The 26,103-nt window shown below is 33.1% G+C and overlaps 2 protein-coding genes and 1 long non-coding RNA gene across 16 annotated transcripts in view; 1 reads left to right on the top strand and 2 right to left on the bottom strand.

The window, feature by feature from the left end:
• Positions 1 to 1,068: 1,068 nt before the first annotated feature.
• Positions 1,069 to 19,854, top strand: LOC106881507 (uncharacterized). Of its 11 annotated transcripts, none has more exons than XM_014931919.3 (6): positions 1,069 to 1,841; positions 2,277 to 2,398; positions 9,612 to 9,880; positions 11,462 to 11,596; positions 12,755 to 13,318; positions 16,832 to 19,854. In XM_014931919.3, the coding sequence occupies exons 3-6, from the start codon at positions 9,649 to 9,651 to the stop codon at positions 17,212 to 17,214; spliced, it is 1,314 nt and encodes a 437-aa protein (XP_014787405.1). In that variant the 5' UTR covers positions 1,069 to 1,841; positions 2,277 to 2,398; positions 9,612 to 9,648; the 3' UTR covers positions 17,215 to 19,854. The 11 variants fall into 11 exon arrangements, with proteins under 11 accessions (XP_014787405.1, XP_089214859.1, XP_089214854.1 ...); XM_089358733.1 differs by lacking the exon at positions 11,462 to 11,596 and adding an exon at positions 2,945 to 3,099; XM_089358714.1 differs by lacking the exon at positions 1,069 to 1,841 and adding an exon at positions 2,945 to 3,099 and having other exon boundaries at positions 2,001 to 2,398.
• LOC128248749 (uncharacterized) lies at positions 6,263 to 7,307 on the bottom strand. The gene is made up of 2 exons (XR_008264941.2): positions 7,252 to 7,307; positions 6,263 to 6,571 (listed from the first exon to the last, which is right to left on the bottom strand). It is a non-coding gene; the product is annotated as an uncharacterized LOC128248749 (long non-coding RNA).
• A 1,129-nt stretch (positions 19,855 to 20,983) lies between the features above and the next one.
• Positions 20,984 to 26,103, bottom strand: part of LOC106881506 (formin-like protein 3) — a 91,844-nt gene continuing 86,724 nt past the window's right edge. For all 4 annotated transcript variants that reach the window (XM_089358697.1, XM_052970744.2, XM_014931916.3 and 1 more), the window contains exon 27: positions 20,984 to 25,557. In XM_089358697.1, the coding sequence (XP_089214823.1) occupies positions 25,181 to 25,557 (377 nt within the window). In that variant the 3' untranslated portion in view covers positions 20,984 to 25,180. The remainder of the gene's footprint in view (positions 25,558 to 26,103) is intronic.

The raw sequence follows: 26,103 nt of genomic DNA, 5'->3' as shown, positions 1-26,103 counted from the left end.
AGAGGAACAAGCACACACATACACAGAGACAATGTTTTGCTTTTTTTCAATTCAAATCGAAAGAATACCATATATATATATATATGGTGGTTGTCTACTCCTTAAACAGAGTTTGACCACCTCCTGCACCTACACCTTAGCCCTTTCATGGCGTCTGATGTGGCTTTTTAAACCAGACAGTGTTTTGAAAAAACACCCACACAGATTGCACCTCTGATTTGCACTACCAATACCTGCAAGTAAGTTCTGCTCATTGTGGATCCTAACATGTCTTTTAAGACCCCCATTGGATTTGCAAACCCTCTGGCACACACCACATTCAAACGTGTGCACAGACATATCATCAGAATAGCTGGGTGAGGTTTGTTTTCCATGGGTTCGCAGGTGAGATTTGAGGCCAGCCAAGGACAGACATGGTCTGTCACAGACTGTGCACACAAAAAGGTCCTTGTCATTCACCTTCTCAGTCTTCACCTTTTTCCTTAAATGTCTCTTGAGCCCTGCTTGCATCATCCTGGCCTCTTCAAATGCTTTCACTCCACTCCACACCCTTGTTCGCCATCCAACTCGATCGGAGTAAGCACATGAAATGTGCAACAAGGTGGAAAAAAGAGTACTCAAATACCAGAGGTAGAGTAATATGCTTTATTTAAAAGCAGCAGAAAAATAACAAGACTGTTACTCTGAGTTTCACGTTCCCATTACGGGAACGTGAAACTCAGAGTAACAGTCTTTTGTTATTTTTCTGCTGCTTTTAAATAAAGTATATATATATATATATATATATACTAGCAGCTAAGCCCAGTTTCACCAGGTCTGTTTGGATGATGTGGCTGTAAAACCTGCTCTGTGTAAGCATTCGACTTGTTTGAGCATGCTTACATTAAAAAAAAATTTTAGAATGACTTTTTTCTATCAAAGCGCTAAAAATAACTGACCAACAAAAAAAAAAAAAATTCAGACAAATCAAAAAATAAACCCAAATATTAAGCAAACAAAGATGAACCATCCCACTTCCATTGCGCGCACACACACATACATTCGCATACCTTCCTTTTACAAACACACATATATTCAGAAAGTTGAAACGCTGTTTGATTTTTTTTTTCAGCGTACAATTTTCATCATCCCACTACCAAGTATGACATCACCCCTTCCTTCCTTTCACATTCATAAACACAAGAGTATTATTATAGCATCACCACCGGATCATTCTACACATTTGTGTAATTTTTCGCACAATTCCACCCAGCCGTTTGACCGTGAATCCCAAGACAAGAAAGAATCGCCCATGTCAAATTTATGTGTGTGTACACACACATGAGTGTGTATGTGTTGTAGTTGTCTCCCACTATCGTATGACAAATGGTGTTGATTTGTTTACCCTTAACGGTTCGTCAACAGAATCGATAGAACAAGTATCAGACTTTGAAAATAAGTACTGGGAGTCGATTTTCCTAGCTAAATTCTTTAAGTTAATGCCCTAGAGCAATAACATGTGGGCAGTCCAATAACTAAAACAAAAATAGAAAGATAAATAAATCAAAAATATAAAGTTTTTTGTTCGGAGTTTCCAAATTGCCTTCGAACCTCTTTAGCGAAGATTTATTAATGACTAAAGAATAAATTTCTGCTATTTTTCACGAAACGTTTATAAAGTAGATTATAGACATATGTCGTTTAAATTATGAACGAATTCTCGAATCATTAATGAAGCGATTTAGTTTTTGGTAGAAATTATTAGTTTTTTATTAGGCACCTTCCGTAACATCTGTGAAGAATCATTTTGAACGAATTTTAATTTTATATCCGGTTCGGAAAAAGGAAAAAGAAAACATTAGGTAAGTGATTAATATTTTTAATATTGGAACACAATTAAAAAAATATTAATAATTAAAAAAGAACCAATTTCTATAGTAGTTTGTAACTACAGTAATAAAACAAATAATAAAATGCCCAATGCAATATTGTCCTTGGAATAGACGTTTAACTCTGTAGTTAAAGAACAAGACTATGTTAGAGTATTAAACTACTGAAGCTTTAGATATGAAAAAAAACCCAATCTGTCTTGTGTTCTTTAATAATAATTCAACAATTGTTTGTGGTCTGTAATCAAAACAAAAGCAGGCTTCTTCAACTGTTGAAAGACTTAAATTTATTTATAAAACAAAAGAGATAGTCCATTTTTACTTTCCTCCGTAGCGTTTCTAATTTACTGCTTTTGTTTTCTTTCTTAATCTGTGTTGTGAAAACTACGACACCCCTGCCTTGAATAGCGACTTCACATCTTGTAGATTAATTAACTTCACTTTTGGATCAGAAGGAGTTTGATGAATTATCGTTAACCAACGTCGAAATTTCAATTCAGTAATAATATTATATCTGAATTGTTTTTATCGTGAGTTATCTATATCTTTTTTTTTAATGTTATCTATTATCTGGACATTTTATTGCTCGTTGTACTGTAATGATAATAATAATCTTTTCTGTTATAGGCACAGAGCCTGAAATTTTGGGGGTTGGCAATAAGTCGATTACATCGACTCCAATGCTTAACTGGTATTTATTTTTTCGACCCCAAAACGATGAAAATCAAAGTCGACCTCGGCGGAGTTGTACTTTAATAATAAAACCTGTCTACACATGTCTACTCAGCTCCGCATGTTTGTGTGTCTGTTTACTTTGCTCTGTATATGTATGTTTATATATGAGCATCGCTATAGTAAACTGTACTATGTTAATAATAAACACTACATCACCTATATCTTGCCATCTAAATTCTGTAGTGTTAATTCATAAAAAACAATGGACATTTTTTTTGTCGCAAGTCAACTCTAATGGAGCTGATCTAAGATCAGAGGCTTTCCAGCCGTAGCCATCCATCTTATGTTCGAGCATTGGATAATATAGCCCTTGGTATACTGTAACTCCTGTTTTGTTTCAGCCGATATGGTATAAGAAGGAATAATTTGGATCTACTAGCAAGTCGAGCGACCCCAGAGAAGCCGAGAGACGCAGACATTTTATTTGAATAGGAAGAACAGAGGTGGATTGCAGATGTTTATTAGGCATCGGATCTCTTATTTGATAAATATATAGGTACTATTTGATACTTTCACCCTATATATATTTGACACGTGGGTGAAAGTCTCGGGGCATTCTCCTATTGTATTCAACGTAAATTGAAATAAATTATGTATTTTGATTTTCTGATAGCAGAAGTATACAAACAATTCTTGGATCCCATTTATACATCTAGTCAAACTAATCTTACTACCGTCAAAATATATATTCTAACAAAGAAATTAACTGTTCTTTTGTTCATATTGATATGTTATAATTAAGAAAAGTGCAAATAGTACTACTTAATACAAGTTGATAAAGGAACAATTGTTTTCAACTAAATTGCGTCGTTGTTTCCTATTGTTGCTGCGTACATAATGCAGACTTTTGGATAACGGGATAGATACTTTATTGATGTTAGTCAATAATCGAACAAACTATTTGACCAAAAGCTTTCCAGACATGATTATCTCGTATTTTGTCTGGCAATCGGCAGCCTTTCTTGCATATTACTGCCACAAAATTAAAAGAAAATGAAACTAATCTCTACAAAACAAACACGAACGCCATTAATTTTTCTGAAGAAAAACAAACAACAATACTTAAAAGATATATTTTTATTACTTTTTTTTAAAGGTTGTTATTGTATGAAATATATTTTTTACAAAGGTGACACCACCAGATTGATTTGGTACATATTGCAGCGAAATGATGAAACTCATTTATCGTTTCGTGTATTCCCGGTAAAATATTTGGAATCTTTGTAATCAGAGCTTAAACGTTAGGTGGTGAACAACGTGTTATAAAAATATAGGGTAATTTAAGGGATTCCCCAAAACTTTAAAAAGAAATCACGAGTTATTTATCGAAGAACACAATACATTTCCGTAGAAAAAGTAAGAAAAAAATGCCCCCCAAAAAATTGTGTAGAAAGAAAAGTAAATAAAATAAGGTGTGCATACCCCCCCCTTTTTTTATTACATCGCACCAGGGAATACTGACATTTTCAAAAAAGGCTTTGAAGTAACCCAAAACACTACCATGTCTGATCGCTAGGTTGAAACACTGAAACAGCCAAACACCCTTGCGAGCGTGCGGTACCACAACTCTCGCAAATATTTTAAATGGCGTGTATTGAAACAGTAATTTATCAACAAATTATCTTATTTTCCCTAACTCATTCTGTTGCGATAGAAGTGCTTAGTGTATGCTAGTGTTGGTGTTTATATCCCCGTAACTTACCGTTTTGGCAAAAAAAAAAAGACCGATTGCTACGCGGCAGTGAAACAGGTGCTGTGACTGCTGAAGACATGCGTAGACTTGAAAGAAATGAAGCTAGTATGATCTGCTAGATGTGTAATGTCAGTCTGCACGCACAACAGGATGTAAGCGCCCTGAGAGAAATGTTGGGCATAAGAAGCATCAGATGTGGTGTGCAACAGAGACGACTGCGCTGGTATGGGCATGTGCCATGTATGGATGAGGAGAGCTGTTTGAAGAAGTATCACACTCTAACAGTGGGAGGAACCCATGGAAGAGGGAGACTCAGGAAGACATGGGATGAGGTAGTGAAGCATGATCTTTGAACGTTGGGCCTCACAGAGGCAATGACAAAAGGCCGAGACCTCTGAAGGTATGCTGTGATTGAGAAGACCCCGCAAGGAAAGTGAGATCACAGACGTAGCCTACACCAGTATCGCATAACCAGCCCATTTAAAAAGTACCTTTGAATCGTCAGGCAACATGCTGTGCTTCAGGAGACCTATTGAGTCAAGTAAATCAAAATCAAATCAAATGGAAATTGTTATTGTGGCCATTACCAGTACTGGTAGCATGCAGTAAGCACCATTCATACGTAGGTTGCTGCCAGAGCTGCCTGACTGGCTCCCCATGCCGGTGGCACGTAAAAAGCACCATCCAAACATGGTCTAATGGCTGAAGCAATATATATATATATATATATATATATATAAATATATGTGTGTGTGTATAAATGATTTGCTCAAAATAATAAAAGTTCTATTTGCTGATAATACTAGATTACTGTTTATTATAAAGGGTTGTAACCACTGGACTGCAACTTTTCTTATATTAAACATATGTTATGTACTTAAGTTTGTCGTCCAAGAATCCATAATTCAGAAAAATATGCACTCATATATTTCTCATTAATGAAAGTATACAGTAATATAGATTTCAGCCTATCTTACAAATCAGTTTCACGCTGGTATTAGATAATCAGATATCAAAGAACAGAGGGTTAACTAACACCATATTCTCTTCAGAGATGGCAGGTATGGAAAAAATATGGTGACTGCTCTGTGTTACTGGAGGTAAAAAAATGTCCCATTGGACTTGTGGTTGTTGTGAAGAAAGATGAAACACAGTAGCAGGAGGCTAAAAGGCGAGGGGTTTATCAAGGTTATTATATTTCTTGGCTCCTAAAGAATCTGGAGTGACTGTAAAGCAGCAAGAGTCCAGTGGGATGAGGTGGAGGGTAAGGGGTTGGTATATATGTAGGGAGGAGTTTTTTGCGAGCGTTGGTGTCCAAACTTTTAAGCCTATGTTTGGTTGCACATGTATATCTGTACATTGATGTATGTTTTGGTTAAAGACTTTGTTGGATTTTCAGGGTGTGATGCTGGAAGGGCCAGTGGTTGAGAACCTAGTGATTATAATCATGGTGGGACCTGTACATAAAACAATATATATATCTTCTCATGTGGGTATGGACTGAAAATTTTGTTCCTGCACTTTAGGTAAATCTGCTGATTCTCTGAGAATTGTACAACAGTACAATGAAGTATATCAAGTGGAAAATCTTAAAGGAATGCAAGCCTAATTTTAATCACAGCAGAAAATGCAGGTTATGTTTAGCTGAGAAAAGAATCCTATTAAAATGTTTGTAAATTGTTTTTGCAGTTGACTAGAATAGTTTCATTTTCTTTATTACCTCCGCCTTAGCAAAGGTGGAGGTATTGTTTTCAGTCATGTTTGTTTGTTTGGACAAGATATATCAAGAACCACTGGATGGATTTGGATGAAACTTTCAGAGATGGCCTTGTGACTGGCACAAACTGATTAGATTTTGAGATCAATCTGGTATTGAACAAGGATTCTGCATTATTTTTCGTTCTTTTTTTTTTTACTTAATTTTTGAGAGCAGTCAGGTTCATTTTTAGTATTCTCATTTGTGAGAGCAGTTGAGTTTATTTCAGATATTCTCATTTTAAAAATCATCTCCGACTAATCATTGAGAGGATGTTGGTGTTACCTTGGCAGTAGTTTGCTCTCTCTGAGTGCTCTTGCTTAGAAATTCTTTGATTGTTTTCACTATTTTCTCATGACTTTGAAACCCAACTCCAATATCATGACAGTTTCAGATAAAAAGTTCTTGGTAAAATGTTCAATCCATATTAGAAAATGTCTTTCAAGTTTGGTCTCTTCATTTTGAGAACGATAATCCACTTGATCAAATCTGTCCAAAAGTTGTTTGCTTATAGAATTCCTGAAATGAAATAGAAGAGTCTTGCCTTTTTAATCTATTTCTTTTGATACTTTGTAAAAGAAAAACAAAAAGTTAACCACATGGTAGGTTCCTAACAACCACATCCAACCAAATGAGGACATTGGCTCAACTTGCTAACAATAGTTGCCAAATCTCTCTTATACCATACCTTACCATTGTAACTAAAAGCATATTAAAAAATGTATCCTTAGATAGATTATGATGGAAAAAAAGAACTGGATTGTCATGGTTGGAGTGTTTTTGCTCGTAGTTTTAGTTTCAGATTTGCATTCTTTGAGGGGTTTTTTTTCCCCCTTTATTGATTCTTCTATCAAATCTATTGGATATACCCCATTATTGCTCCCAAAACGGTTCATTCCACCTTGGTTGGCCAACTTACTTACAGCAGTAATTACAGTTGTTTACATACATTTTTTCATTACATATTAGATATCCCTTAATTAACTTCTGTTTGGAAAATAACACAGCTGAAAAATGAGTACAAACCATTTAAAAAAAAAATTTCATGCAGCCTCCCCACTCTTTCCAGCTGTTACATACTGCATTTCCCACTGAGTCAAAAGTAGAAGAGCTGAAGGACTTTCTATGTCTGCTCACAACTACATGCATACATAAAACAACTAGCAAAAGTGTGACAGATTCTATCAGGTCAAACTCACCTGTAAGTGATGTCTATGGTATGGTTATATCCTATCATGAAATACATTTGTCTGTGTGTATAGTATATACTGGCCTTGTGTCAGAAACAATTATCATTATTATTCATACTTTATTTGTCGATTCCTTAATCACCTGCTTTAGTAAACTTTCTTTTCATTATCTATCATTGATTTCATTATTAATCTATTTATCTTAACAGTATGCTTTATGCATACATTACTAGTTAACCCCTTGTTAATAATCTTACTACTCTTGAGAACTTTACCCTATGGCCTTATGTATTGCTCACTGTCACATTTACAGCTAACTGCTCATCTAATTTATTCTCATATTTTATTAGGCTTACTCTTTTTTTTCAGGTAATTTTTAAAACTCTATTCTCATCTTTACTTCCTCTAGTTTTTAGGCGCTGCCATATTCTTACTTTTTCATAAGTGCAGGCATGGCTGTGTGGTTAAGAAGCTTGCTTTTGCAACCACATGGTTTTGGGTTCAGTCCCACTGCACAGTACTGTGGGCAAGTGTCTTCTACTATAACCCTGGACCAACCAATGCTTTGTGAGTGAAATTAGTAAACAAACTGTGGAAGCCCATCATATGTATATATATATGGTATATCTATGTAAGTGTGTATGTGCATGACTTTGTGTCAGTTTAGAGGGAAATTTTCAACATTCTTTTATATTTTCAATCCCAGTATATATGTTGTTGTTCTCATTTTCACTATGACTTGCTTAAAAGAAAAGTGATTGGTTTCCTTTATACCATATTAGGTCTGGACCTTTCTAAGATATTGGTTTCAAATTTTGGCACAAGGCCAGCAATTTTGGGAGTGGGATAAGTTGTTTACATCAACCCTAATGCTGAACTGGTACTTATTTTATTAACCCTGAAAGAATGAAAGGTAAAGTCTGCTTCAACAAAAAACTCAGAACGTTGCAACACACAAAATGCCACTAAGCATTTTGCTCAATATGCTGATTTTGCCAGCTTGCTACCTTAAGTTTCAAATTTTGGCACAAGGCCAGCAATTTTGAGGCAGGTGACAAGTCAATCACATTGATTTCAGTTTTCAAGTAGTACTTATTTTATCGATCCTGAGAGGAAAAGTTGACCCTGGTGGTATTTGAACTCAGACGGTAAAATTGGATGAAATGTCACTAAGCATTTTTCCTGATGCAGTAATGATTTTGCCAGCTCACTGCCTTGGACCTTTCTAAGATATTATCAAGAAAAGATGTGATTTGTGCAAGGCAGAGAAGAGGAAATTCCTCAAAACTTTCATAACCAAAACCTCTTTTAAACACAAGATCAGAGGTATTCAGGAAATTCAGGCATTTGAAGAAGTACCTATCATGCAACTTCAAAATATTGTCATCACTCATTTAGAACCTGATGTATGCACAGGCATTTGATATTGTTTACCTTTAAAGTTTCTTTATTCCTTCCACTTTCAACTGTCCTCATCTTTCACCACTTTGTTTTCCTTCCTACCTTCATCTTCCTATACCCTTCCCCACTTTGACTCCCCTTTTCTTGATTAAAGCTAGTTTCCCAAACAAATCCATGGTTTTCCAGTAGCTTCACTATTATTCCTGAGACCTGTATTGAGGTGTGGGAAGTGTAATAAGATACAGTTTAGGGGTGAGTAGATGTATCCTTATAATACTCTTTTTGAGAAATAGCAGATTCTGTTTATTATACATATTAACCTTACAGATAATTTATAGACACATGAGTTCTACCAAAGCTTCATCTCACTGCAGTGTATTTTGGATAACTTAAGCCTATCCAGTCCAAGATAAATGAATGATATGTCTATATACTAGCTGGAAAGGAATTTGATCTTTGAATATTAAATAAAATTGACACATACTTTGAGGATGTTCAACATCTGGAACAAATCGTCTTGGACAACTTTATTGCTTAACTCTAGCACAATTTCAAGATAACATGCTTTATAAATATTCTAACCTGTCTAAATTAAATAGGTATGTAACCCTAGAAACTTATCTTCTAGAAATAGCATTTAACTAGCCCACTTAGATTGCTGGTGTATCGTTAGCCATAGCACATTGTTGGCAGTAATTAGTAACACTTGATTTCAAACAATCAATACTTTTATTTATCTATAATATTCTGGTTGTAATGTCGGTCTAATTATAGCACAAGACACAGATCTTCGTGCATAATTTTATCATGTCTCAATTTGTATGACACGTAATGTGTGCTTGAACTTGTATACCTGTGTGTGTGTGTGTGTGTGTGTGTATACACATACACACACATAAACACACATTCACACAAAGATACACATAAATACAGACCTACACATACTCAAATATTCCATTCTTTTACAGTTAAAGTACCTGCAAGTAATCCATCCAACAGCTGAAAATGGAGAATGAAAGCTTCAGCACAATTCTCTCCCACATTTATCAAGATCTGGTTGAAAACTTTGACCTTACTAACCGCTTGGAGAAGCTAAAAACATTTGCAGCCAACCATCCTTTCATCACAATGTTTGGAATTTTTACTATTGTATTATGCAGTGTGCCTGTTGCCTGTTTCTTTGCCTTTACACTTTTCAGTATTTTCCTTACATTTGGTGGGTTTATGTTTCTTGAAGGTAAGTATCTTTAACTCTCCTTCATTTTTATTCAAGTCATGTTATATTTTTTTTTAGAAAGCAATGTCTAGATTGATGCATGTTTAGCAACTGTGATGCTTGCTTTTGTACAATGAATTACTCTAAATAGGTAAGCCTTTAGACCAGTGATTCCAAAATGGTACATCATGGCACACTGATGGATCACAGCAGATACCTAGGTGTACCAAAGATTTTTTTCAAATATGGTTTAAAGCTTTGCTAAATCCATTGTAGTGTTATTCATAATTTTGTTATGCATAAGTATGAGTGATTAAATAACACAATTGTTTTGTATATATTCTAGATATTTAATGTTAAAATCTAATTTTTTATTTTTTTATTTTTTTTTTAATGCTCAAAGTGCACCAATAATTTTATTTGATCTTCTGTCTGCCATGAAATTACAAAAGATTGAGAATCACTGCTCTAGGCTGAAGACTTGTGAATTTGTATCTCTGCTGGCACAGTGTTGTGTTGTATTGTGTTGAGGGCAAGGCTCTAAATTTCATCACCCCATACTTGCCTTGTGGCTGAACAGATAATAAAAGAGAAAAAATGACAGTGAAATGAAACCCCAAGCTAACAGGAAAATATCAAATGGCTTTATCATATACAATACTGCAATTGAATCCTTTCAGATAAAATTGAATGAATGACTCATAAAGAAAGATTTCAAATATCATTCAGTGAAATGATAAAAATTTGGTGTTGTACAAATATGTTCAACTTATATCTGCATTGTAAACCCAATATTGTATCAATAATGAGGACAACTATTCTATTTTCACATATAGCCTTTGGAAGGCAGAATGAGTTCGGTTACAAATATTTGAATGAGGTTTGAGGATAGCTTAATAGTTTAAGTGATGCTTCCTACTGTAGCAGTTGATGAGACTTTGTTCTTTCTATATTTACCTCCTACCTGTCTCAAAGGCTTTACAGTAAAATTCTCATAGTGCTGCTCTTCCTCCTCTAACTGTATTATTATTAATAAAAAAAAAAGGAAATATCTTATGTAAGGATATGAGTCATAGAAATAATATGTTATAGTTACATTTTGTTGCATGATGTTTCAGAATTATTTGCTTTCCCAAACTGTAACTTATTGAATCTTTAGTTGCCTCCAGGTGATGTGCTATTATGACTAGTAACAAATAGTATGTACTATATACCTAAATCATTCTCACCAAGTAGTTATTAGTTTTGTCTTATAAACAATATGAAGATAGCCAGTGATTTAACTGTTCCTGATACAGTCAATCAAAAGCGGTTTTGAAGAAAAGTGTAATATATATTTTATATTAATGAAACCTCATCCCAGAGGATATAACAGAAATTATATCCAACAGTTAATAAGTTGATAAAGACTACATATGTAAATACACTAGTTTGTGCCTTTAAGTTGTAGATAATGAGCCTTATTTTTTTTTCTGTTGTTTCATCACTTTATTTTGGCACTGTCTAAGAATAATTTCTCCTGTGTTTTAACTTAGGCTGTAACTGCACTGAATTAATTTGACTTTCTCCTAACTCTACTCCCTTCTACACTATGACTCACAGGCTCTGAATACAGCATTTCTTCTCTGGAACGATATTTAATGGAACAGTTCCAATTGCTGACCAGATGTCCTCAAGCCATGTCAAGTGACAATCCTGAACAAAACATCAGCACAGGATTCAATGAATCACAAGCAGGTATTGCATGTGATTGTGCACAGATGACATCATCTGATTTTGTTCAAATAACTTTTTTCAGATAGTATTGAAATTATTCAGATTGATAAGTATAATGGTTGCAGACAGAATATTATGTAAAAACATCATTTTCTCTGTTTGTTGTATAGGCAATAGCTATCTTATTAGATATAGCTGCCAGATAACATACTAAATTTAGTCCTTTGAAATCATATCTTTTAAATAATTCAGAAGTATATTATGGCTTTTAGCATTTATCACATAGGTTCAGATACAGTTCTAGAAATTTCTAATATAGTTTACATTTCCAAACATGTAAATGTAATGAACTTTCACCCTCTTACACACAATACACTGTTAATCTTTTAGTTAATTTTGTGCTCAAAGGAATCTAATTTTAGGTTTCATAAACTTTCCTTCTTGTGTATTTTATTTATTGAAATGAAAATTTAATTTCTATATTTTAAAATCAAAAGTTATAATAGAAAATTATCCCAATTTTGCTAAATCTGAAATATACATGGGATCAGTGAATGTAGACATCTAGGTTATCTTAGATATGCTACTTTTGAATCTTATGTTATGAAATCTGTATTGATGCTAATTGTTCAAGCTAACCATAATCATTACTAAAGAGAGTTTCTGTTTTAAATTCTTGTGAATTGTGAACTGAAGTATAAAAGTGAAATATTGTGATTATGTTGCATAATCAATGAAAGTATGCAAAATAAATATTTGTTTTAAGATTTGAAATTAGATTTCTACTTACTAGAGGTGTTATTTCTGAATAGATATCATACCATCTGTTTGCTCGTTTCCACTGAAGATATTGTGGTAGATATCTGTATGAGACAATTACTTCAATATGACTCAATTCATATAGCAGGAAGGAATATGTACCATGTTTTACAGGAACTTTACCTATTTATCCACTGCTATTTTATTGAGAGGCAAATTCTTCTCTTATCCTCTTAACATTACTGAATCCAAAGCTAAACACTTACTTTACAAACCTCGGTGGCTCTTGAAAATCTTTATCACATTACTTTTTGAGATAGAGAATAGCTACTAAAAAATGATTTGAAATTGTTCTGCTTTATTACTTAAATACTTTGGCTTCACTGATTACATTTTTATTTTTTTCCTATTAATTTTCAGGTACTGTCCTAACATTCGCAACTATCATCTTAGGAGGAGTACTCATTCTTATGGGTGTATTGTCAATTGTCTTCAGTCTCTCAGTGGCAGTTGGTTTATTCGTCTTTCATAAAAGTATTGATGTCTTCAATCGTTTTCATCAGCAGTTCCAGCATGCTCACAACTACCAACAACAGCAACAACATACTGCTTCATCAGCTCCACCACCATCTCCGCCATCAGACCCACCATCTCCTCCATCAGCTCCACCATCTCAGCCAGACAATTCCACTTCAGATAACAATCCTGTTATCACAAGCTCACCAACAAATACAATCTATCCATCGCTGGCTTCACAGCTTGCACCATCAGGTACATCATCAGTCCCTGTTGAAAATCTGACATCCACTTCTCCGACCCGAAATACTGTATTAACTTCAACTCCAGTTGGGCTGTCAGCAAATAACCAGGCAAATAATGTGGAGAACATTATAGAATCAAATCAGTCACAATCAGTGTCAAATACTGAACTGGACCATGAAATGTTAGCCAGGCGTGATACACCCACTGAAAGCCAAATCCCAAGTGAGTAAACACTGTAGTTTATTATCACCATCATCATCATCGTCATCATCATCCATTATCATCATCAAACAACAACAACATGGTGGCGAGCTGGCAGAATTAGCACGCTGAACAAAATGCTTTGTAACATTTTGTCTGTCTCTACATTCTGAGTTCAAATTTCACCAAGGTCAACTTTACCTTTCATTTTTTTCAGAGTCGATAAAATAAGTACCAGTTCAGCACTGGAGTCATTGTAATTAGCTTACTCCCTCCCTTACAAAAAAAAAAAAAAAAAAACTGCTGGCCTTGTGCTCTAAAAGAGCATGAGGAAATGACAGGAGCAAAAATTAACCAAGAAAAAGTCATTGAGCCTGTAACTTGGAACTTGAAGAAGTTCCAATAATGTGGGACGCTGGACAGAAGGACCTGTTAAATTGCTTGGAGTCTGATTTAGTCTGGATCTCCAAGTGGAGAAGAACTGGGATGAGGTGACGAGCAGGGTAGCTAGTCTCACCCAGAAATGGTCCGAGAGAAAACCATCTCTGAAAGGTTGAGAAGTGGCAAATGCATATATCACCTCTGTTATATACAACCACTTGATCATTGTACCTTGCCTCAATTTACATCTAACTAAATTGGAGTGCATACTCTTCTGCTTTCTGTTGAAGAGACACATACCAGTGGTCAGGTACTCCATTTGTTGTCAACCCCACTGAATGGAGGATTGGGCATGCCATGGCTGATGATGCACTGACATGTGCTGAGGCTATGACATCTCCAGTGCTTTCTTGATGGCGATTAAGTGTGTTCCCTGTTTGTCAGACTCACCTTTTCCCACTACTCGTCTCTTTTACTGAGCTACAACCCTGGATCAAGTGTAGACTGATGCATGGTACCTGGCACCTAGTTCAGCATTGCAGTCGGAAGTTCCACAAAGTATTTACTGGCATTTTATCCACTGAAGGAGTACATATGCTGTGTAACTTTCCCTTGAAGTCATTAGTTGTCATGTCCATGTAGTGTGTTGTAATGCTACCAGATGATGTGAAGGTGGCTCTATAGACCACTGACCTTATGAAGCAGGATCCTTCCAGCAGGAAGTTGGTAGGATTCTGGAGTTACAGGTTGGGGTGTACATTGGCAGTTTAGGTGTGTTTGCATCTATTGTAGCATGCAATGTTAGAAGTGGTGTTGTCTAAGCAGAAGTAACTAACCTCAACACTGTAGGAGATGAAAAGTTTATAATTCTTTTGGATTCTAGGAAAGTGTTTCTTGATTAGCATCAGGAAGCTCCTAGCTGTGTTGGTTGAAACTTCTAGGTTAAATGGAGGATTAAACTAGATTAATTTTCTCTTCGTGACTCTCTTCAGGTTCAGATGGTGGTGGTGGGTATCCTCCATGTATACTAACTTCTCAGTGAATCCATTATTCACTAATGCCTGTATATAATGGGTGGGAGCAACCCTGTTGAAGATCTCCCTATCTGCTGATAGTCTATAGATTCTTCTATTTGTGCTTGTGACTAAGTATCCAATTAGAGCTGGGTGGGGATAGATATACACAGATTCCCCATTGGGCTTCCCGTAAAGGTAGTACTTGCCTGTCTTCAAGTCAGGAGTTAAACCCAGAAAGTCGATTTTTGTCAAATATGGTGGAGACCATTATAGATAGACCAAATTCTTTGAAGATCTTTATCAGGTCCTTCCTAAACTTGTCCATGGCATGACCATTCATATGGTTTCAGATTACCACATATATATATATATATATATAAACATATAGGGATCAGCATGAGTTGCTTCACCAACATACTGAAAATTTAGAAATAGCAGTCAAAGAACTACTAATTCTAACTACAATTTTTTCTCTCCAATCACGAAACGTCGTACATGATTAACTAACAGCAAGTTTGTTTTTGTTTTCTCTTCTGTTTTGTTCTATGTGTGCCGTAAATATCGCCATCCATTGGAGAGAAAAAATTGTAGTTAGAATTAGTAGTTCTTTGACTGCTATTTCTAAATTTTCAGTATGTTGGTGAAGCAACTCATGCTGATCCCTATATGTTTATAATTATAAATGTTTTACCAATAAAGGTTTTTTTGCATACTGAACTACTTGGCAAAATTGTTAATTATTAATTTTATTAACTAATTGGCAATTCCCTGCCCTATATCTATATCTATATATATATATATATATATATATATATACAGAAATAATTTATTCTCAAACGCATGATAATGCTAATATAATAGCATGAACAGAATAAACTATCTGTATATTTCCCCTGTGTACAACAGTATCGATAAATAAATTCAATAAATAAATCTATAACCAACTCCTAAATATGTAACTAAACAGCAATCAAACCTTTAGATCATATATTTTATTCCTTACAGTCTTCCATAGTATAATATAAAAGTGAAAGCTTAATAACCACATTCATTCAATCTAAATATAGGCAGGATTAAACGCTTTAAAATTAAACTACAACAAAGAAACACATAAATCTATGTATGATGATGATGATTTGTGTCGGTATTAATAGTCCATACAAATAATAATCCCACCAGTCTTCCATAGTTACTACTATAATAAAAAAAAAAAAAACGAAAGCTTTATTTCAATTCTCTCCAAAACAAAACACGATTGAATTTAATTTAATGAATAATATAATAATGAGTGAAATACATTATTTCATAATTCAGAAGTTAATAATAAAAACACTACACACTCATTAATATATATTACCCTTACAAGCTTTAATGTAAACTTACCACTAACTAATAGAAACATTAAATTTATTAAATAAGAACTAATAAAAGTATACTTGTAATTAACTATTATTATAAAACGTTGCTACAATTAAAGCTAAATTAAAACTTTAAAGTATTAATACTTACATGTTTTTTCAAACCACATGGTTCCATCACCTCTAGAATTTAAAAGACCATCTTATCTCTAGATAACGTAGTATGTAATTACTACTTCCTCAATTGTCTCAAACAATATTGGTGATGTAATAAGCAAATAACTTAAATCGTAAACATTCCAAATCTTTACAAATCTTTGGTAAGTTGAAGACTAGATACTACCCCATATTTAATATTTCAAGTGTCCCACCTAAACAGCGATTAAAAGTTTTAACCAATTTACTATATCTATACCCTTGTTTTACTAAATATCTTAACAGTTTATTTATTCTATCCAAAAATTTATTAGCATTATTAATAATAGTACTATATCTGACAACTTGCCCTGCAAAAACACCATAACTAATAAAAGAAGGAATTCTACTACTGAACCATGGCATTGAAGCCACTTGGAAACCAAAATCTATATGTATTAGACAGACTTCAGTGCAATTTTTGACATACAAATTTCATTCTCAGGTTTTATCCAAGGTACCACAATGTGGCCATACAGCCATATTTGCAAGTAGTTTATTTGATGAATGATATACAAACAATTTCTAAATGTAAATTATGAGTTTTTTTTTTATTGCTTTAAAAAAAAAATTCTGTTTTCCAGGTACAAACGAAAATGTTGAACTTTTAGGAGGACTTGCTGATGCTGTATCATCAATGACACCCAGAAGTTTTGTAGACAACTCTAATCTTCGCCATCGGTCTTCAGCTGTGCCAGTCAGTACTAGTAATCAACAGCCCACAGCATCCATGCCAGAAGTGTCACATGATGTAATGACATCATCTCTAGATTCCTCAGCAAACTTGATTTCCGACAGCAACACTATGGCTGTAAATGCACACGACATTTCAGATGGCCTGAACTGGGATACATCATCCTCTTCGTCCTCTTCTCTTAATCCTGGTGACCAGTGGGAGGTTCTGCCCAGTCATGCAGAAAGAACACAAGATTCAAGTGCTTTTAACAATCCTGAAAACATCCATTAGAATTTGATTTGCTTCATTGTATCCATATAGCTGGATCCATTGTAGATATGAAAAATTTACACTTAAGGGGTTTTTTTTGTCTTTTTTCAGATGAAGAAAATATTTTCTTTTGACTGTCTCTAATTCTGTGCATGAGAGCGGTGGGAGGGAGCTTTTAGTAAATATAATGGCTGTGTACATTACTATCTCCATGTATTGAAATCTGAATAGGCCAATAATTTGGTGCAAATACAACCATATTCTTTTATGCATTTAACTTTGAAAAGGGGATAAAAATTTTATTTAATGTATGTATTTATTTGGAAAATGTATTTTGTTGATGCATGTGAGGGTGTAAGCACAAGACCTCATGACTTTCCTCTAAGATACACAAGTCTAAGGATTACTTTGGAGATGTTTCAAGTTCCAAAACAATATATTACAATTATTAATTTTAATTATATTTTCTCAAGAGTAAAACTGCTTTTTTTTATCATTTGAGTATTTAATTTGAAATTAATTTTACCAGAAATTGTTACTAATTGCCTTGATGTAAACAGGTTATTTCAACACATTTCTTTTTCTACATCTGACTTTCCAAGTTTATTTATTTAAATTCTATAATTATATTTCATTTCCTATGTACCTTACAGACATACTTATATATACTTCCCTATCTACACATGCATAAATGTATACATAGATACATTAAATGGTTTGTAGATACTAGATTGAATACAAGATTACATACCTAAGAAATTCCACATTTCATCAAATTTCCTTTTTCTGTTTCACTGCATGGATTTCTGAATTTATAAATCTTTGTGACATTTGTTTCATTATATCAAAGATTTTGATTATGTTAGATGTCATTCTATAGTTAAGATTGTTTAAAACATAACACAACCATAAGCACGTTGTAACAAGCAAAATATTATATTTGTATTTTATGGATTCAAATTCGTTGAATTGAAATTCACTATACTATATTGTTGCAAGTTTGTTGCTGTGCTCTGTGCTCTAGGTTGTTATTTTTATTTTTTAAAAAATTTTTTTTTTTTTTTGTTAGGGCAACAATTTAAGTACCTAACAGTTCTCATTCTAGTCAAAACTACTTAGTAAATATTTTTTAAACATGTCACAGATTGAGATAACAAAGCTCCAAATTATCTTACGGATACAATCTAGTTTTGATTTGCAGGTGGAACTGCTTTGGGAAAGTATGTGCTTTCCATTACGTCTTACATTCCATGTTCAAGTGAAATCCGAGTTCACTGAGAAATTCAATGTAGACTTCCTTTTCACTCTCTTACACATGCAAATATAAAACCAGTCTCTGTCTATCTAGTTAAATGCCCTTCTTAACACCAACTACTTTACAGAGTGTACTATGTGCATTTTACGCTGGTGCTTGTATCACATAAAATGCATTAAGAAGGGTATCCAGCTGTAGAATGCATGCCAAAGCAGACAGTAAAACCTTGGACAATTTTCTGGTTTACCAGCTCCAGTCAAACCATCCAATCCATGCCAGTATGGAAAACATATGTTAAATGCTGTAGATGATGACAATGATGATGATGGATGGATTGCTTGATAGTCCCTCTATCTTAAGAATCCTGTTTCTTTTTCTTCAGTTGAAGTGCAAAAATTTAGAAAATTACAATCCAATTGTTGTTTGTAGCTAGTTTGAGACATCCAGACATGAAAACTTCTTCATAAGTAAAATATTTAGTCATAACTAAAATGAAGAATAACAACACAAAACGATTTTAGTAGATATTTGAACTGGAAGATATTTTTATTTCATTGCTTTTTTATCCTGGATTTTAATATTTATCAAGTTATTTGTGCAATAGGTTGAGGGTTTTTACTCTCTCATTATATTTTTGACATTATTTTGTTAACAGACATTAATTGCCAGGAATATGACATGAGTTAATCCAAAGACTACTATGTATTAATAATAGCTTTACTGAAAATATTTGCTGATTTATTCATAATTCTCACACAGATGCACACGTCTGTGAAGGCATGTGGCCTGGTGGTTAGGATGCTGCACTCAAAATCATGAGATTGTGGTTTCAATTCCCAGACCAGCTGCGTTCTTGAGCAAAACACTTCATTTTACATTGTTCCAGTTCATTCAGCTGTAAATGGGTAACTCAGTGACAGACTGGCATTCCATTCAGGTGAAAATGTTGACCTGCTTACCTAACCAGTGGGGTGGTATCATTTGAAAGCTAAAACATTATGAAGTACATTATGACCAGCAATGTATAACAACATCTGATGGTCTGAATGTTACCATTATATATAAATACATTCACACATACTATAAATGAAACAAGTTTTGCAGAATATCATTGCTCGTTGTAACTTACACCTTGTGTATACTGTTGGTGAGGTGCTTGCATATCTAGTCCATTAGTTCTTTAAGTTTCTTTCTCAAGGATTCTGCGCCATAAGATTGAATATAACTAATGAGATTTGCAGAAATTTATGGCCAAGTTTTGTTTTGCTTTCTATATTTATTGTCTTATTTATAAACCATTTTACCAGATGTTTTATTAAATTTTAAAATCCTTTTAATTTTTTTTTTTCCCTAGTCATTAAATTTTATTAAAGCTTTTAATAAAAATACTCTGGAATTTTAAGAAATATTGCCTTTTTTATGTCTTCATTTTAACATCATGTTGTTGTAGACAGTATACAAACATGTGTGTATATTTTTGTGAACACACTCACACAAATATGCTCAATATATAACTTTTGCCGAGATAGCTTTTTCTCAAGCATGCAGAAACACATTATACATATACACAAATCTTTGATTTTATAACAAAAATTTGTCTTGTATTTCTTTCTGTGGTGGATCACCTAATGATAATAGTAAAAATGTTGAAATAGCTGAATGGTTAAAATATGGAGTTGAGTTCATAGGTCAGGACTTTGTATCGTATTGCTATCATCATGGGTTTTTTATATGATGAAATTTAATTTCATCTGTGATCTATAGCTAAGCTAATGCAATACAAGTTACACTGTTTGTCCTACCACTGCCTGATAACTGGTGTTGGTTTGTTTATGTCTCCATAACTTAGCAATTCAGTAAGAGACCAATAGAACAAGTACAAGGGTTGATCTTTTTGATTTTAAAAAACCCTTCAAGGTGGTGCCTCAAAGTGGTCACAGTCCAATGACTGAAACAAGTAACAGATAAGCAAAATTACTCTTCGCAGAAACTGTTTCGTACCAGTATATCTCATTTTCATTTTATCTTGACAAATATATTAACCCTTTAGCATTCAGATTACTGTTAAATGAAATATCTAATCGTTAAAATTGTTTTGAATTAAGCATGCATTAGCTTATAGTTTCAAGATTTTGATGATACAATTGTTTATTTTTCGAGTGACATTGTATGGAGGTGGTCAATTCGAACATAAAACAAGTAGACTTTTTGTGCTGCATATAGCTAGTTTAAATGGTAAAGGATTAAATCAAAATTAAAATCTTAAATTGTTCATATTAACCCTTTAACATCTAAACCAGTCATATCAGGTCCAAATACCTATTCAACCTTGTTTATGTTCTAAGTGGCCAGTTGCAGCCTTTCACACCCTATAATGTCATATTAAAAATAAACAATTATCATTGAAATTTCAAAGCTATGAGATAATACATGATTAATTGAAAAACTGAATATATAAGTATTGGATTTGGCAGAGTAATTTGAATGTTAAGGGGTTAAATAAAGTATATTTTATAGAATAATGCAAAGAAAACATTTAACTTAATCATATATTTTTTTATTCAATACAGTTGGTTTTTCTTTATACAATTTTTATACAAATGACTGGTTCAAAATTTTACAGTAAATTGGAAATAAAAATTTGTTAGTACTGTAAATAGATTGGAAAATTAAAGTAAATATTTGTTCTTATATAGTATGTGTGCAAACAAATTAAGAAAGTAATTGAGCACCAATATATAAGAGAAGTGAGAACACAGATACAGTCACATAATTGATATAGATGATCATGTTGGGTTAAAAAAAAAAATCATAGTACTATAAGTTGTTAGTGGGAAGTACCTGTGCTAGAGGTAGATTAAGGAAGACACGGGTTTCACTGATGAGATATTAGGATCAAAATACATAGAGATGCTATATTGCACACTTATGTGCCAACATAAAAGAATATGAGTTAAAGAAATGAAGGTGATTTTTTTCATACTGGAGATTATATATGCTTCAGTTTTTAACTAAACATTTTCTAAAACAGGAAAACTCTTAAAGTAAGAGTCATTGCAAAGATAAATAATCTGAAAAGAAATGGATTGAAATATCTAATAAGATATTGCAAAGGAATAAATTTCACAAAAAAAATTAATCAGTCTAGCTAATCAATGAAAGGTGGAGAAAACCTGTTGGAATATGAGGGTTGATATTAATTTAGAAAGATAAACTTATAACCTACTTCAAAGCATCACTTAGAAATTTGTATTTTCTCTTGCTTTTTCAAATTAGGTGTTTGAAAATATGTAACCTTTACTCTCATAGCCTTCACACAAGCAAATATGACCAGCTAACATGTACCATGCTTTTGCTGATTGTTTTCCATCCCTATGAAGTTGCAAGCAGACACAGGCTCCCTTTTGACCCTCTCACCCCTTGACCCTGCAGAAAGAAAGGGCTGCACTAGGCCTAGGTTGGTACTCAGTTTTACCTGAGTAGACTGGAGCAATTTGAAATAAAGATGTGCTACCTGATCTAAGACTTGAACTTATGTTCTTATGACTGTGATGTCAACACTGATTTTTAAGTTAAAGTGTAATCTATTCTGAATGAGGATAAAATAGCCTTTAGAATTTAACCCATTAAAGGTTATAATTCAACTATGAATATTATTTATAAAAGTTTACATTTCTTAGCTCCTATGGCCTTTTTGATTATATTTCTCCTATTATATGCAAATTTTAATGGTATACTTGGAAAATATTATAAATATGAAGTATATAATAAAAACAAAAGTTTTTATGTTATTTATATTAAATTTAAAATCTCTGTCTCCAAAATGGGACATTGGCCATTAATGAGTTAACAACTCCTTTTTCATTTCAAACATTTATAGTTGAAATAATTTCAATTGAATACAAAGGAGATTATTTCCCCCAAAAAACGCAAGTACCAACATTGCTTTGCAACCTACATGCAAAATATCGAAACCTCTATACCAGACAGCCCATTAATTAAAATAATGAAATTTAGGTAAAAAGAATAATCAATGAAGCTACTAATTGTTGACTGGAATTCCTGACCATCTAAATTTTTACTTGTTTGTTTTATAAGAGAACAAAGCTACGTTTTTGGTACCTTTTAACCCTTTGAAACTATTAATATGCTTTAGCATATTTAGACTGTACCCCCAGAAAGACACAAAATTACATGGCCACATGTGCTTATGGTTTACTAATTAGCAAAAATATTATTTTCAGCCATAAACACAAACCCATCTGGCCCATTACTTTTGCATCTTCTGAAGTAGAGTCAAATGTATTTGTGGATTCAAAAGGTCAATACACTTAAGTTAATAACTGATGATGCAATAACAGTTTTATTTTCGTATGACGTATAATAACATCTAAATGAATCAGCCATCAGTATATTGGCACTGTACATGATTTCGTAATCTCAAAGTGATAAAAAACGAAAAGTCAGCCTCAGTGGAATTTGAATTCAGAGCTTGATGGGTTGAAACTAAATACTGAGATCTAACATTTTTGATATATCACATCACCATTATTTCACTTAATTCCAATAATTATTAATTTCCACAAATCGGAAGTTTTATTCTTTAATTTAACAGGTGTAACTTTGTGGTAAGGAATTTGCTTCCCAACTACATGGTTCTGGGTTCAATGTCAGTGTGTGGCACTTTAAGCAAGTATCTTCTACTATAGCCCCAGGCTGACAAATTGACTAAAATTTCGTGAGTAGATATCATAGATGGAAACTGAAAGACATATAAATATGTGCGTGTTTTGGGGTTTATGTTCCTCACCACAGCTTGCCAACTAGTGTTGGTTTGTTTACATCCTTGTAACTTAGTGGTTTGGCAAAAAAGACCAATAGAATAAATATCAGATGTAAAAAATTTAGAACTGAGGTCAATTTGTTTGAATAAAATCTCTTCAAGGCATGACCACAGTCCAATGACTGAAACAAGTAAAAGATAAAAGATAGTCAATAGCTCAATTTAATGTTTCAAAAATATCAAGATTTAGTTAGCCATGGTCTGGTTGTTAGGTATAGAAAACAAAAATGTAGGTTGAAAAAGTTGGTTTGCGATGAAAGTATCTATATTTCTTTATAAACATAACCAAATAAAAGTATGTAGCTTGATATATTACTGAATGTCTATAAAATTTATACTATAAGAGGAATTATTTATGAACTAGTTAGTAATTATACATTTATACTAACTATATTCACAAGGAATAGAACAGCAACATTTCCTTTGTCTTTTCTCAAAGAATGTCAATAAAACACAAGCATCTTTCAACTCTTGCTTTCATTGACCTTTTTAAAGGAAATGCATGAGTCTTATCTTAGTATACCACATTAGTTGTAACTGTGTTTAATACTGGCTTTTATTTCCATATTTCATACACTCACTCGCTGAAAAAATGTTATCAATTTGAAACTGATTTTTCCAGCTAATTTAACAACATTATAGATTAGCATGTATCTACAATAGCATGTTTAGCATGTATCTGATAATGTTAATATTTGCATAAACTGTTAGATGTTCTACTTAATGATAACCATACAATCATAAAGCACAAATAGAACCTATTATCAGGTAGCTTAAATGGGGGCAAGTAGAGTAATATACTTTATCTAAGTACAAAATGTAGTATGTTGAACAGAAATCAAACTCATGCTCTAAGGGTTAGTAGTAAAAAGTAAACTAACCCCTCAGTTACTAAGCTTCCAATCTGATATATTAATATAATAAAGTTTGAGTTAATATATTTAGTACAGGAATCACTAGAAAACAAAATATAAATAATGATGTAGTGAGGTAAAATTAATATCAGTTAGTCAATAACTATTTTTCTTTCTTTTTTTATGGGAGACAACTCCAGATATGATTTGATATTATTCTGAGCTCATCATGAGTATAGCTTTCACTGTATTTATTGGAGTCTTAATGAAGGAATCACTGTATCATTGTACATCTGTTGGCACAGGAAATTATACAATTGTTTAGAAAATATACAACTCAAAAGTTGCCATCCACATGAAAAACAATAGTTAAATTAGTGTTAATATATTTAATTAAGGGACCATTGAAGAAAGAAAAAAAAAATCAAAGCAGATAGTGAAACAATACAAATGCAAAATATTGTGTACAAAGTGCAATGTTGCATGGTATTGAGACATGTATTGAATGGGAAGGCTAGGAAAAAATCAGATGAGCATATTTTGTTAGACATATGCTAACAGCATATGAATAACAGAGCAAAAGTGCACTGAGAGAAAAACTGGGAATTAGCTGTGGTGTGTAAGAGAGAAGACTTACACTAACACAGACATGTGAAGCTTATAAAGGACGACTTGGGCAAAAGTGTGAAATGATCCAGGAAGAAACCTGCTGATGTAAAATGATGATACATACATAAATTACATGCACACACAAACACATACATTACATACACACACAAACACATACATTATATACACACACATACATTATATACACACACAAACACATACATAAAGATATATGCAAACTATACATGTACAACTTGATGCAAAAATATACAGAATTTTACAAATATATACAATTTTTTTCTTTTTTTTTTAAGCATTATGTGCATATAAACATTTGTATTCGTGTTATAGCAGCACATATACTTTACACTGAAAGAAAATGTGGAGACTATTGTAGGGTTTATTGCTGTCAGAAAAGAAAGTAAACTATAGACAAGTTACTTCATCACTATCTGAGTCCTTTTGCATCTGCTTGTCTGTGAAATGTATATATGTTATTTTGTTACCTATGCCTTTGTAATCATATTGGACTGGCAAGATGTGTTGAGAAGACAAGTCATTATTCAATCTGTTAGCATATTGTTCCTTGATGTTTGCTGTTTTTGAAAGGTTTACATCTGCAAGACAAGACAGAGACTTATAACTTCGAAGGCCTCTAGCCACTAAGTTCTGCAATTCTCTTGTTGAGCGAACTGAATGGTATTGCTTTGAATTACTGCTGTTTGTTAAAACGGGAATCTCTCGTCTTAAGCTTCTCCTCTTCTCTTCTTTTCTTCTTTCATTGGAGTTAATATATCTTTTGCCTATAACAAAAACGGGCATAATTTATAAAATTTAATAAACTAGGAAGAATCTCTACTGAGAGCATAACTTAAGAAAGCAGAAAATGTTTCTAATCATTCATATAACAATGAAATTTCTGTCAAGATTTTATTTCCATTTAAATATTTTAATACAAAAAACAATTCTGGGCAAATGGGCATGAAAAGGCATCAGAATAGCAATCAAACTGACAATAAGATGAGAAAAATGTATAGCTGTGAAGATTATTTTGGTTTCCATAATAATAATAAAAAAAAAAATAAAAAAAAAATAAAAATAATAATAATAATAATAATAATAATTATCATTATTATTATTAAGGCGGCAAGCTGGCGAAACCATTAGCATGCTGTGAAAAATGCTTAGTGGCATTTCGTCTGTCTCTATGTTCTGAGTTCAAATTCCACTGAGGTTGACTTTGCCTTTCATCCTTTGAGGGTCAATAAATTAAGTACTAGTGAAACACTGAGGTCGATGTAATCGACTAGTCCCCTCCCCCAAAATTTCAGGCCTTGTATTTTTAGTAG

This window comes from Octopus bimaculoides, chromosome 1 (assembly GCF_046866305.1).
Source record: "Octopus bimaculoides isolate indiv1 chromosome 1, ASM4686630v1, whole genome shotgun sequence".
In the NCBI taxonomy this organism is placed as follows: Eukaryota; Metazoa; Mollusca; class Cephalopoda; order Octopoda; family Octopodidae; genus Octopus; species Octopus bimaculoides.
Note: the sequence above shows the minus strand (reverse complement) of the source record. Positions and strands in the feature narration are given on the sequence as shown.